The 14,394-nt window shown below is 42.5% G+C and overlaps 2 protein-coding genes across 3 annotated transcripts in view; one reads left to right on the forward strand and one right to left on the reverse strand.

Moving 5' to 3' along the window:
- Positions 1-4,378, forward strand: part of LOC106805270 (protein fuzzy homolog) — a 33,267-nt gene extending 28,889 nt beyond the window's left edge. Inside the window, exons 7-10 of the mRNA XM_014806801.1 lie at positions 207-283; positions 1,043-1,150; positions 2,513-2,660; positions 3,861-4,378. Of these exons, the coding sequence (XP_014662287.1) occupies positions 207-283; positions 1,043-1,150; positions 2,513-2,660; positions 3,861-3,918 (391 nt within the window). The 3' untranslated portion in view covers positions 3,919-4,378. The remainder of the gene's footprint in view (positions 1-206; positions 284-1,042; positions 1,151-2,512; positions 2,661-3,860) is intronic.
- Positions 4,379-5,706: 1,328 nt separating this feature from the next.
- Positions 5,707-14,394, reverse strand: part of LOC106805269 — a 17,194-nt gene continuing 8,506 nt past the window's right edge. Inside the window, exons 4-13 of one of the 2 annotated variants that reach the window (XM_014806800.1) lie at positions 13,781-13,842; positions 13,400-13,515; positions 12,588-12,740; positions 11,818-11,990; positions 11,268-11,338; positions 10,687-10,832; positions 10,394-10,468; positions 9,840-9,982; positions 8,322-8,465; positions 5,707-6,601 (exon numbers count right to left, since the gene is read on the reverse strand). In XM_014806800.1, the coding sequence (XP_014662286.1) occupies positions 6,578-6,601; positions 8,322-8,465; positions 9,840-9,982; positions 10,394-10,468; positions 10,687-10,832; positions 11,268-11,338; positions 11,818-11,990; positions 12,588-12,740; positions 13,400-13,515; positions 13,781-13,842 (1,107 nt within the window). In that variant the 3' untranslated portion in view covers positions 5,707-6,577. Of the gene's footprint in view, positions 6,602-7,055; positions 8,466-9,839; positions 9,983-10,393; positions 10,469-10,686; positions 10,833-11,267; positions 11,339-11,817; positions 11,991-12,587; positions 12,741-13,399; positions 13,516-13,780; positions 13,843-14,394 lie in introns of those variants that run through there. The other variant, XM_014806799.1, reaches the window with a different exon arrangement.

Genomic DNA, 14,394 nt, shown 5'->3' on the forward strand with positions numbered 1-14,394 from the left:
GTCCCTCCACGCCCGGGGGATAGCAACGCCCGTTTGTGTGTGTGTGCGTGTGTGGGTGTGTGCGTGCGTGCGTGCGTGCGTGTGCATGCGCGCGTGTGTGCATGCGTGCGTGTGTGCGTGCGTAACTGCAGAACGATCCACGTATCTGGATCGGCGGGAGTTCGTGGCGTACATTTAACTGGTCGTCGTTGTCGTACATGTTTAAGGTTCGTGCTTGTCAACACGGAGGCGCATCGATGTCTGTGTTCGGTACAGCCACGCCACGAGGACAGTCGCAGGGAAGGTAATCACGCTCTGCCTGGCTTCAGTTTTCATCCAGCCTATGTACTGAGATATAAGGGTAGGAGGGAAGAAAGCGAGAAAGAGAAAAAGAAATAGAGAGAGTGGTAGTGGAGATGGATTGGGAGTGGGTGAAAGAGAGGTAAGGGAGAGAGAAAGTGTTTTTGTGAGAGAGGGAGAGGTAGATACTGCAGGTGAGGGAGGGTGATGGTGAAGGGGGAGGGAGGGCTGAAGCAGGCAAGGAGGGAGGGCTGAAGCAGGGAAGGAGGGAGGATGCGAGAGGTGTTTGTGAGCGTGTGTGCTTGCGTGCGAGAGAGCGCAAGAGAGAGGGAAAAAAATTGACAAAGAGAGAAAAAGAGAGCGAGACACACATAGAGAAGAAAAGAGAAGAGGAGAGACAAAGAGAGCGAGAGAGACAAAGAGAGGAAGAGAGACAAAGAGAGGGAGAGAGACAAAGAGATGACAAGACAATGGAGAAGCTCAGATTATAGTCATTATAAATGTCGAGCTCGTCTGTTCTCCTAATAATGAATATAACGAATATAATGAATCTAATGAATCTAATGCATATTATAATGAATATAATGAATATAATGAATATAATGAATATAACGAATATAATGAATATAATGAATATAACGAATATAATGAATATAATGAATATAATGAATATAATGAATATAATGAATATAACGAATATAATGAATATAATGAATATAACGAATATAATGAATTCTCGTTTAAAGATAGTTTCATGTTTCAGGTTCTAATCTCTCGTATACACGACGTAGAGCTATACTGAGGTCCTTCTACAAGCACACCATAGGCCATGTATATGCACCGCCGCGATTAAAAGACGACCCTAATTTAGGTAAGATCTCTTCCAGACCCCCAACACCTTACCCTACCGCTCTTGACTAGCCTGGCGAGATCATGCGCTCTCCGCTTTAATAATCTCGATAAATTATTCAAGAACGAAAGACGGTTGAAATGCAAAAAGAATGCGAGAGAACGGTTTTATTGCATTCTGCGAATCGGAGAAAAAAGTCGGGGAAAATTTTTAAAATGTAGCAAATCATTTTAAGGTGGCCAATCCTTTTAATTCGTACCGTTGCTGCACCTGCTGCTGAGTCATACTGCAAGTGGGTTTATCGTATTGATGGCGAACATACATGTTGTGCTGTATCTAAATCTTGCCTGTTCTGTTACTGACAAGGTGTTGTGTGAAAATCTTCGTATATTGGCCACCTGCTACTGACAACGTGTTGTGTGAAAATCTTCGTATTTGTTGCCCACCTGCTACTGACAATGTGTTGTGTGAAAATCTTTGTATGTTGCCCACCTGTTACTGACAGGGTGTCATGGCAACACCTTGTATACGTCATGCTACTGATAGTCAGTGTTGTAGTCGAGTCCGCACCCCCCCCCCCTCCCCGAGTCTGCGTCCATATGACCATTTATATAACAGACTAACAGTATCAGTAGCTCTCTCACTACTAATCCACAGTGTTGGAGTCTGAGTCCGCACCCCCCCGAGTCTGAGTCCGAGTCCGATACCGTGCCACCCGAGTCCGAGTCCAAGTCCAGTTTTGATAAAAAAAAAAAAGGAAAAAATTGGAAAAAGGGGAAAAATCTGGAAAAATCGGAAAAAAGGGAAAAATCCCAAAAAAAAGGCAAAAATCGCAACAGTGCATCCATCGTAGACATTCGAAAGTTTATAGTCAGCCGAAAACACAGAGCCACGAGTCATACGAAATGTGTCAAAGTAACTGATCCATTTGTGTTTTACGAGAATGACACGGCTTGTTGAACCAAATGAGAGAGTGCTAGTACCTTCGAAGTGGTAGAAGAAGAGAAAGAAGTGGTAGAAAAAGCGCAAAGGGACGAAGTGACAGCAGATTCAAACCAAAGGGACAAGAATCTTAATCGAGCCATTGAAAACGCCATTGATCAGTCTCAAGCGTGCCTCAATAGAATCAGTCGCAAGCGTGCCTCATAGGGTTAGTCTCAAGCATGCCTTAGTGGGGGGTCAGTCTCCAGCACGCCTCATAGGGTTAGTCTCAAACACGCCTCCGTGGGGCTCAGTCTCCAGCACGCCTCATAGGGTTAGTCTCAAGCGTGCCTCAGTGGGGCTCAGTCTCCATCATGCCTCATAGGGTTAGTCTCAAGCGTGCCTCAGTGGGGGTCAGTCTCCAACACGCCTCAGTTGAGTCGTTGCGTGTTTGTGCTTCAGGTCCGACGGACGACATCAGCGAGCGACTGCTGCATCGGCCGCAGGAGACGTACATGCTGTTCGACGCGTACAAGTGCTACTCTCTGCAGACTGCCGTCTACCGGCTCTTCGTCCTCTACGGCGCGCAGATTCCACACTACGCTCTCAGGTGAGCGAAAACTTCGTTAGAGTCGTGTTCGATGTTCGTCGCTATTGCCAGTTAGAGATTTTGCCATGTCCCCGGCTTCACGTATAGAGTATCCACCGGGTTCTCTCTCTCTCCTTTCGATCTCTCTGTCTTGCTTGCTCTCTCTCACTCTTGCTCTCTTTCTCTCGCTCTCTCTCTCTCTCGGTCTCTTTCTCTCGCTGTCTCTCTCTCTCTCTCGCTCTCTCTCTCCCTCTCTCTCTTCCTCTCTCCCTATCTCTCTCTCTGGCTTTTCATCTCTCACGGTATCTCTGTCCTTTTTGCTTTCTCTCGCTCTTGCCATTTTTCTCTGTCTCTCTCTCACACCCTCTCTTGCTCTTCATCTCTCTCAGTCTCTCTCTCTTTTGCTTTCTCGCTTCCTCTTGCTTTTCATCTCTTTCTTTCTCTCTCTCTCTCTCTCTCTTGCATTCTCTGCGTCTCGGTCTCCTCTCTCTTTCCCGGGGCACACAGCCAGACGAAGCATCGGAGGCGAAACACGTTTTGCTCGACGTTCAGGTGGTTTTGTCCTGCGGGTGTGTCTCTCCTCGTCTCCTCTCGTCTCTCTCTCGTCTCTCTCTCTCAGTCATCTCCTGCGTCGGTATGCGCCTCTCTCCTCTCTCTCTCTTTCTCTTCCTCTCTCTCTCTCGTCGTCTCTTGCTCGTCGTCGTCCCTCTCTCTACTCGGTGTGTGGTCTGCTCTGTTTTTGTAGGCGCTGGGATGACTGCTCTGACTCTCTCGTCTCTCTCTGCGAGCTTCTTCTCTCTCAGTCTGTTTCACGTTCTCTTTTTCAGTTCTCTCGCCTCTCGTCACTCTCGTGCTCACATCTCCTCTCTATTCCTCTCTCCCTCTCTCTCTGGCTTTTCATCTCTCACAGTATCTCTGTCCTTTTTGCTTCCCTCTCTCTCACCCTCTCTTGCTCTTCATCTCTCAGTCTTTCTCTCTTTTGCTTTCTCGCTTCCTCTTGCTTTTTATCTCTCTCATTCTCTCTCTCTCTCTTGCTTTTCATCTCTCTCATTAATTCTCTCTGTCTCTGTCTCTGTCTCTCTCTCTCTCTCTTCTTCTCTCTCTCTCTCTCTCTCTTGCTTTATTCTCTCATTTCTCTCCCCTCTCTCTCTCTTTCTCTCTCTCTCTCGCTCCCCCCATCTCTCACTGTCTCATGCAGCCCATACCGATTGAATTTTTCAGGTCTGTGACACGAAAGACGCTTGAAATACTCACCAAAGACAAACAAGTGCGGTTGTAGCACAGTGACGCCATCTGGTGGCCATTTAATAAGGGCGCAAGTGCAACGCGTGTTCTCATACGGCACGGTGATATTAACAAAGTAAACATCATAGTGTCAGACTGTGTACACTGTTTGAATCAAAATGCCAACATATCTGTTCGTGCTTATGTACAGTGCTTTTGATTCTGAACAACTGTGCGTTTAGAATGATAGCGATGTCTTTATCAGAGAAAATACTTCCACTCCGGTTCATCTTGTACATGCATCTTGTAGATTAGCGAGATTTTTCTATTGTAAATATTGTTTACATCTATGCGAATGGATTCTGTATATATTGTATAAATTGCACTACCCTAAATGAATTGTTTTCACGGGGTAGTTGCATTTGTTCAAAATGTGTTAGATATTTTTTGCTGATTATTTTTTATGATAATATAATTAATTAATATGAATAAATTATTTAGTATTTGATATGAAATGTCTTTTTTATTTTCCATATTACATTAAACTCGTATATTGTGTGAATTTTGTCATGAATTGCCCTCAAAGGTGCAATGTTACACAGAAATAATAATGTAACTAAAACATACTCCCGACAGTAGGAATTGTTAAGATTGAATTTTTTTATTTTACTTGAAAAATGTACATCAGTTTATCAATAATCCAATTAATCGTTTACAAAAACATCGCACTCATAAATTTTAGAAGAAGATGCGCAAAGGTAGAACGGTAGTGGCATTGCGATTGCTCGGTAAATAATGCAACTGAAATATCAGCCGATATCTCGCTGTAGCTTTATCACACGATTCTTCCCATTTCCCCAAATCAGATTTGTTTATTAATGTAAAGCACTTAGTTTCACAAATCATGGCATCATTGCGACAGACCACAGCGAATGTAATCGAGTGTGAAACGACTTCTACCGAGTAAACATAGAGTAGATACGCACCTACTCGGTGTATAATCCCGCCTCACACACAGACAGCCTTCTCCATACCATGTACTAGTTATATACACGTTGTTATATATATATATTACAGCAGGAGTAAATTATGATGATAGCGTCGGTACTAGAGACCTTTTATTATGCTTTAGAGTAGCGTTTTGTTGTCTCGTAACTCGCTGATATTGTGATTTCTATGGAGTTTGTAGATACGGACTTTCTACGCACAGACTCCCGCTTGGTGGCGCTGTGTTGCACAGCAACCACGCCGCGTGCGTCTGCTCATCCTATTTGCACTGCTAACTACACAACAGTTAGCAGAGGATATTTCTTTCTCCCACCAAAACCTCTACCGCCAATACCCACCATCTCAGTCAGACACGTCCAGTCATGGTAATACTTTCCCCGTTTCCGTTGTAGGAATTCATTTATAATTTTTTTTTTAGAATTAGAGCGTAATAACATGTCGCAACACCAACACCGTTCTGTACAACGTAATTTACCCAGGCACCAACACCATACTGTACAATCACATGCTGGCAGGTAGCGAGTAAGAGATTCCATGTTAAGACGACCTAAGATGCGCAGCGTCGGACATGCAACGTAACCCAGATCATTTCTACAATCTGACCCGAAATTCGCTGCTCCTCACGCGTACAGTTTCCCGCGTGTGCGACGCTCCCTCTACATGCGATAGCGTAGTCCGTCGTTGGGGCTGAGAGGGTCTATGTCCCCCAGGGTACTGCCGGAACGTACCCTGGTGCTATCTAATATGCCGGACCGTACCTCGCCTACTCCACTAACGAGTCTAGGGAGTCGCCTACGCCTACACCCTAATCCTAACCATATCAGATAGTTACCAGGGTACGTTCCGTTATACCGGACCGTACCCAGGGTACCCTCCGATAGTACCTTGGGGGACATAGACCCTATGAGCGTCGCTGGGAGCAGGGGACCACGCTATCGTAGACATTGCATTGCCTCTAGCGATCGCTTCGCATCAACAGAGAGTCTCTTTCTCGCGACTTCTGAATACCAGTTATACAAGAGACGGGCGGTAAAATAAACGCGCGGTCCATCCTAGAACCCCTTGCTACGGCACGGACACCCATGGCGTAGCAAAGGGCCACGGTATATATACACCTGCGGCGTACGTCGTTGCGTGTAGGTACAAATATGTAAGCCAGCAGAGTGGCTTAGAGATCGAACGTAGTAACTCTTATCTGTTGAGTGACATTTTTGTATCTTCGCGCGGGGTGCGCGTGTCCAGCCACCGTTAGTACGTGGAGTCAGATGGAGACCAGCAAGAGGCTCGATAGGGGCTTCAACAGGGTTGCGGAATATCAAACCAAGCATTCGTCTTTTCCTCGCAGACTTCTAGCTCTAGCACTACTGCCTTCATTGCTCCACATTCAAAATCAATGAAGGTTATAGTCTTAGAACTAGAAGTCTGCCATACTCATTTCTTTATTTGAACGCCACAAGGAATCGTAGACGGAAATGGGGGGGGGAATTAACGCAGGAAATCGTTTGGCATTATGCTGTCGCTGACAATGCCTGACAGTATTTACAAGTTTCGTGTTTTTTTTTACGTTTTTTACGCTGACTACTCACAGTTGTTTGATATTCCTCTGCTAAATGCCCTTACCTGCTCTTCTGCTTTTCTGCTACACGCACTGCAAGCAATAACTTAGTGCCCGTAAGAATGATGCGCAACTGCTGCACTCTATCGGGTTAGAGCTGTGTGTTCTCACCAGCCTGCAAGAGAGGTAGACGAGACAACATTTCATGTTTTGTCTCTCTATCGCTGAGTGCGAGAAGAACGTAACCGCGTGCCCCTACTAGAACAGGCTGACAGTGCAACCCTCTATTTGGGAATGCACTCTTGGCTTTTGCGAATGAGAAACAGTACATTATGCGGTGATGCAAGTGAAACAGTGAACATCCCTATAATTATAGCGTGTATTGGCTGACAAGGGGCAAGTGGCAATGTGACAAAGCAAGCAAGCTCTAGCACCGTGGGCCATGTTTTACACATGTCACTCACATCGGTTCGCCATAATTATGTTTCACGCGCGGTCTTCCTTCTAATCAACCTGCGAAAGGTCCCGCACACCGAATTGTGTCAGGCGCAACGATATAAACTGCAATTTTATTTCACTTGGTATCTATTATTGCATCGACAAAGAAAAACAACCTACGTACACAAATATACCATGTAAATATATATATATTTCTATATTTCAACATTGACTTTATGAACCCCACAATTATTAAGCCAGCCTGCACGCATACATTCAATATATATATATATATATATATATATATATATATATATCTTGAAATAATAGGTTGAGGCTGTTGAGGGAATATATTGCATAAATCGAAACAAAATCGGACAAATGTCAAATTTCGGAATCAGGTTTTCGAGTACTGTATTGAAATCCTATGTGCGCTAGAGAGTAAACGTGTATATTTCTAATACTGGGGGCCTAAGCTGCAACAGTGATTGCACGTCTGTGTATGCCTATTCTGCATATATTCTGCATCACCCTTGACCTCTATAAATTTGTTTGAACTACAATCGCATTGAGTGAGCAACAGATTCAGACTCTAATGTCATTTGCACTAATAAGGAGGTAAACATGGCGAAAAGAAATAAAAACATGTAATATTAACTAACAACTACGTCGTATTAAAATGATTGAATAAACTACTGCTATATTTAATTAACATTTACAAAAATCGATTCGAAAATTTTCCGGTTATGTACAAAGTTTGTCTATCTACATTGTGGTGTTAGAGTTTTAACTGATAGAATGTTGCCTTACAGGGCACTACGATCAAATGACATCGAGATTACGATGGTGGTACGAGTCTGCAGTTATGTAGTGACTGCATTATGCTATCATGAGATACTGCGCTTATCTATGCAACAATTCCAAAACGCTATAACGTGCAAGTATGGGAGCGGGGAGTGTGACAGGATTGTATAGGTGACAGCTAGGGAGCACCAGACATCCCAGGTCTAATATCATTCTTATTTTAACGTTTCGAGTTTAATTATTTTTTTGTTATTGGTAATTTCTTGGGTTTTTTTACTGGATGCAAATTCCTTTATATATAGTGACAAAACCTTTGCTGTATTTAGTTTATAACTCAACTGCGGACGCATTGATAAGAGTGAAGCGTCCCGCTATTTAGTTGATACTTAACGTTTTATGTTATATAACGTATATCACTTAACGTTTATAAAACAACACGTTTTCTTTTTACGTAAACATGTGTACCATGGCTCGCACACATATTAGTACAGGCTTTTACTTCCCCTATCGTGCACTATGTAGCGGGGTTGAGCATAGCTGGCACCCCCTGGAGTGTAGGCAGGATGGCGGGAGTGGCCAGGCGGGGGCATGGTTGCGTATGGATGCACTTGCATGTACGGAGAAGTGGTGCCTGGGTGGCTACCATTACTGACTTTTGTGCCGGAATAGTAGCTTCCTGGTGCGCTGGACTTGGGGCGGCCATAGTCATCCTGCATCGAGAAAGCCTGATACGCCATGTTGTCGTCTGCGTGTCGCTTGTTGTCATAGATACTGTTGTCCTTGGTCCCATTTATAATCTGAAATGACACGCATCGTATTTGTGATACACTGTAGATACATTGTATCAATTAAGAGCGTATATAAAATCCACATTTGTTAACGTCTTAGCAAAGCTTCTGCGAGCGGTATATATTAAGTCCCTGCTTTAAACGTAGCAGTAGCAATTTTTTTTAAATTATGACTTACCACTTATGCTCAATCCAGAAGGTTAGCAATAAAACGTGATAGTACCACATTAGCGACATTTGAAGCGAAATTCAATATTCACATAACACAACTATTAAATACAACATTGTACTAACATGAAAAACTATACACGTTCTGCACATAATATTACATCACAATATTACAGTGCTATTTACCTGTACTAACACAACTCGTACATATATACACATGTATACATTATATATACACAAAGTTTAATACTAAATATATTACTCTTCATAAAAAATGCAATAAAAATAAAAGCCCTCACATATTTCGACAATTATTTGTAATATATACACTGTGAATGACGCTGACTGTCATGCAATGGACGGAAGTGGACTCACACGCAAACTAATACACAACTACGTACGGCGAATGTTTTATGTACTGGTGATATCAATATTTTCTGTGTAAAAATCTCTCCCGGTGTTGAACACCTTTACGTACATAAATATCTCTAACTGCACGACAAGTTGCATTCTTTCGCGACTTTTGATATTTCTTCAAAGTTGAACCTCGTAGATTGTATAATATACAACATCTAAATATAATTATTTCTGGATTTACAAGTGTGATCGGGGATACGCTTAAACCGCACGTACTAAACGTAAGCAATTTCTTTTTTTAAATCGTCAGTTACATGCGCGATTGTTCACGTGAGAATATGAGATACGAGACAGGGCCGAAAATAGCGGAAGTTGGGGCAAAGAGGGACATGGCCTTTGGCGAAATGCCTACGACCAACTGCCAAGTATATCAATCGCGCGTGGGTTCGCCCTTCCCCAAAGAAAAAACGAGTTAGCTATATAGCCCCCTTGAAGAAAGGAATTGGTGCGTAAATGTGTTCATCTAGTCGCTATGTTCGCTGCTTTCTAACTTAGTTCTTTAGCGGGATTGGTATACCGTGTTGGCGTGTGGCAGTGTTGGCATACCGGAGTGGAACATAGAAGTAATAACGACTGTGTTATATACACATTAGCTGGCCCATAAAATTTTTTTATTTTTTCCCGAACTCAGGTGAAGACCGAGTGAACCAGCAAAGTTACGAGGCCGAGAACACATAAGGGAAGTCGTTTAGTCGGAGTCACAGACCAATGTTAAGTTGGTGTGTCTGCCGCTTGTGGCGCCACTTTGTTGGTTGGTGAGGTTGGTTGCATTGCCGTTCCCGCTCCGGGACCACTTACCATTCCTGCCTCTCGCTTAGCCTGATATTCGCGGTGGTACTTGCAACAGGCGAGCAAGATGGCGACGATCACAAGGAGTGCAACGCCTCCTATGACCGAGTATGCCACTACTTCTTTACGTGACAGGTTACTGGCGTTCTTCTCTGTAAAAGAAAGTTTAAAAAAATAGTTGTTTTTTTTAATATCTGGCGGATAACGCGCATTCGTGTTTCATGTAACTTATACCTATAGTATTTATTCTCAAATTCCGTTCTGATTTAAAAATTATATCATGTAAGCAGAACGATTTTGTCCTAGAAAATGCCAATAAAGAAATAAAGCATTAATGGAAGTAAAACGTAGTCTTTGGCAATTGTTATTACTGAAGAAACAACGATGAAAATTTCGATGAATATGCCCCGTAGAAGTGCGTCAACAACATATACCTAACCACACAACCCTATTTGAAGATTATTCTTCCAATAAGTCAGAGAGACTGTAACGAAGAAGGATCAAGAATGCCTCGTTGTAAATTTAAATATTGCCAGTGTTATTCATGTAGAGTTATTCTTTACCTGATTGTGCCACCTCCACTTTCTCGGCTCTTTTTTCGTTTTCCTCCACATCATTTGTCTGTTCTCTATACCCAACTGTAGCAATAAAAAGAATGCGATATGTAGTGTGTGCGGTGATTATTTAAGTACCTAATATTGCCTATTATGAATATATATATATATATATATATATGACAGCAGCAACCCTGCCTTGCATTAGGGATTATCCCTAATCGACGCGCGATTGTCAATTACGGATTATCCCTAATTCAAGCTCGAGGACATGTTGGAGTGTAGCTTCGCCAGACACTGACCTCTCTCGAGCGAAAGCAGGCTGGTCACGTGAAGATCTCCCAGTCTACCCTCGGCACCGGCGTCAGTCATTCCTTCGCTGAACATCCGCCGATTGTCCCCAGTGTCGTCGATGACGACCTCAGCGTTGGCCTGAACGCGGCCATTTCTGGAATAAACGCGCCAAATTTGTGAGACAAACAGCACATGTATATATGATGTGTATGCATGTGTGTGTGTGTGTGTATGTGTGTGTGTGTGTGTGTGTGTGTGTGTGTGTGTCTGTCTGTCTGTCTGTCTGTCTGTCTGTATGTATGTATGTATGTATGTATGTATGTATGTATGTATGTATGTATGTATGTATGTATGTAATGTATGTATACCTCCGCTGCACATAATAATAGACAGTCTTATACCGAACTCTGGCAGAGCGAACCGAGAAGCAGCGAACATGCACACCCTAGGTTTAAAAAAGAATAAAATTTAAATAATTTATAACGTGAGATATAAAGATGGAATAAACGAATGGAGAATGATATAGACGGTCGGTGTGTTCTAATCTTTACGCGTTTCTCACGAAGCGGACATTGCATGTGTAACTTACTTATTCTCGAAGCCCGTAATCTTCACGTCTTTCATGCCGGAGACGGAGTGCTCCTGCAGCTCATCCTCAAGCTACAATAACAAAGATTTCGCAAGATGTTACAAACGGATGAAGTTAGAGACGCTAATACGTTTCGGAGAATGCGGCATATTTTACGCTTATCTGTCCATGATATTTTATGATGTGAGATTATGGATGTAGGTTAGTCCACAGATTGATTGTTGGAAGTGCTCTTAGAAGGTAAATGAAGTAAGTCCCCGCTCCAATGTAGAGCATAGAAATTTCACAAAGGCCGCAGATTCGTTTCTGTTGAAATTTATTTAATTACGATAATTATAAAGGCATAAAGCTTAATCAGGAAAAATATGGCTGACGGTTGTGTGCCAGAAATTCAGAAACTGATAACAGTGAACCGGAAATTATTTATTATTAGGCTGAATTAATATATAAATACTTTACACATGTCTCGACTAGCCATCTATAGATTAATTGCCCACTTTACTTGCAAGATTTTACTTCGAAATGGTTTCTTTATAGTGAATCGTCTTACGTTTAGCTCCACGTGGTTTTGGTAGATGGCGAACTCTGGTGCTTTGGTGTCAGATAGTTCCTTTCTCCACGGCTCATTCAGCAGGAATACAACCGCATATTTAGCTTTGTCGTACGTTGGGGTCGTTCCTTCTGCACCTTCGATAGACTGGCTCCGGTCCTGACCGTGCCATCCTGCGGAGCAAGAAAGTGGTGGGAAATTAATTGATATTAAAATGTCAAATAAGGAGCCAATTAGTGAGCCATTGGTCATACAACATAAAGCACCAAATCTTCTGAAAGACATTTTTGGATACGTGTGCGCACAACACCTGTATTGTCTAGAGTAAGACGCAACTATATAGGACTGATTGTCGACCTAGAAATCATTAGGTATTTAATGCCGGAAACAACGAACGAAAAGGCCCTGGTAAATTCACCTATCTGCCTGGCACGATTGACAGGTAGCTCTAGCCAATCAGCACTACCACAGATGCGTTCTTAGACCTGTGCTTAGCAACGGCGTGCCGCAGAGGTAATTTGGCATGCACGCGCGAAAAAAAAAACACACGAAAAAACACGTGCAACTGGCCAAGCTTGGTCCGCCTAGCAACAGTATCTAGGGGAGGCGTGGTTATCTCATTACGACAGACGTCGCGAGCGGGGCTTGCGGCTACACACTGCCTCTCGCAGCAGCCGCTAGGTGGCTACGTCTACGCCGCCTGGTACATGGTATCCGACGCGCTAGCGTAGTCACTACGTATAAAGACCTTGTACATAATTGACACATACCTCTGCAGGTGTCAATGCAGATTTTGTCATCACTGACGGCCGGGTTGCGGCGATGACGAGAGATCGAATCCGTACTGCCCTCAAAGTATTCGGCGCTGTCGTAGGGGAACAGCAAGTACAGACAGTCCGTGAACTGCAAATCGTTATTGTCGCCTGGCAACGAAAAGAATTCATGATGAATTGGACGAAGTAATCTCGTTTTATTTTTTTATTTTAGGTGGACGGGGGTAAAAATTAAATTAAACATGCGAGTACATTACAGCTTACACATATAGCAATTTACGTATGCGGGAGGGGGGCAGGTTGACGGTAGAGTACTTCCATTCTCGGTCAGAGTAAATTAAATGAGCTTGGGCTATAGCAAGTATAAAAAATAGATTACTTTTGATTAGGTTTATTAACGCCATGTATACTTTGCAATAAAACATGATATGGTACGTCGCACGATCGACATACGAGCATATGATATGAGCTACAGCTATAGCACACTGTAGAGAGCCAATCCATTGATTGTTATTCCTAGAGTAGGTTATATATTGGAGGGCGATATACATACATTTTAAAATAAAGGTGCATTTAGGTGAAAATTGAAATTCAAAAAAGAAAATTGAACGATTGATCGACTTTTAAAGTTAATGTAAATTGTGAAATTTTAAACTAAACTAATCATAAACGATAATCGAAATCCTATTGTTAAAAAAATATAACTTTATTTTTAAAGGGAAGTTCGTGAAAGAAACAAGTGGCCCTCCTGGTTTTTCTGCAGCACAGCGCACCAGATCTACAACATGGCGTCACGTTTTTCCACTTACCAGTATCAACCGCTCGAGAGAAGTTTAATGTTGTAATGCCATCAAACAGATTTGCACTCCTTCTGATTATATTCTGTGGTTCAACAATGGTGGGTGGTCCGTACGCTGGCATTAGCCTGTTAACAACATATTAGACGAACTGATATTTAACGATTGAACTTTCGCTTATTATTCATAGATTGTGTATACAAAACATTAAACAATGTGCGGGTAAAAATTTTTTTTATCGTGGTATTATCCAAATTTACAATTATAATAATCCAATTATTTTTCGCTGATGATCGAAATCATCTCAATGGGTGAGCAAGTAAAGAGAGGTTACGCTAATACGTCTCCAATGATTTATCATGTCGGTAAAGATTTCTACTGGTAGGCGCTTACCCGTCATACATCTTCATGCCGCCATTAGGGGTCACCCATCCGAAGACAACGTCCGAATCCGTCTGCAAAAACAAAAAGGCCGCGTACACGCTTGTCCTCGCAATTATCTTTAATCGAATGTTCTTTTTTGTGTAACATACTGCTTTTAGACTTTTAATTACACACACGCGCGCAAGCGCGCACACACACAAACACTCTCCCCCCCCCCACACACACAGACGCACACGCACACACATACACACGAACGCACGCACGTACGCACGTGCGCGCGCGCACACACACACACACACACACACACACACACACACACACACACACACACACACACACACACACACACACACACACACACACACACACACACACACACACACCCTCTGGCTCGCTGTAAGGAAGAACATGTATATAATAACCAATACTACTCTATATCATATCTATCTAATCGTAATTTATTCTTATCAACTATCTAATTACATATCTACTATCTAATTTTATCTATCTCATCTATCTATCATATCTATATATATATAATATATATATATATTATATATAGTATCTATCTAATCTATCTATCTCATCTATAATAATAATATATATATTATATATAATATATA

Source organism: Priapulus caudatus, unplaced genomic scaffold, assembly GCF_000485595.1.
Source record: "Priapulus caudatus unplaced genomic scaffold, Priapulus_caudatus-5.0.1 Scaffold107, whole genome shotgun sequence".
Classification (NCBI taxonomy): Eukaryota; Metazoa; Priapulida; class Priapulimorpha; order Priapulimorphida; family Priapulidae; genus Priapulus; species Priapulus caudatus.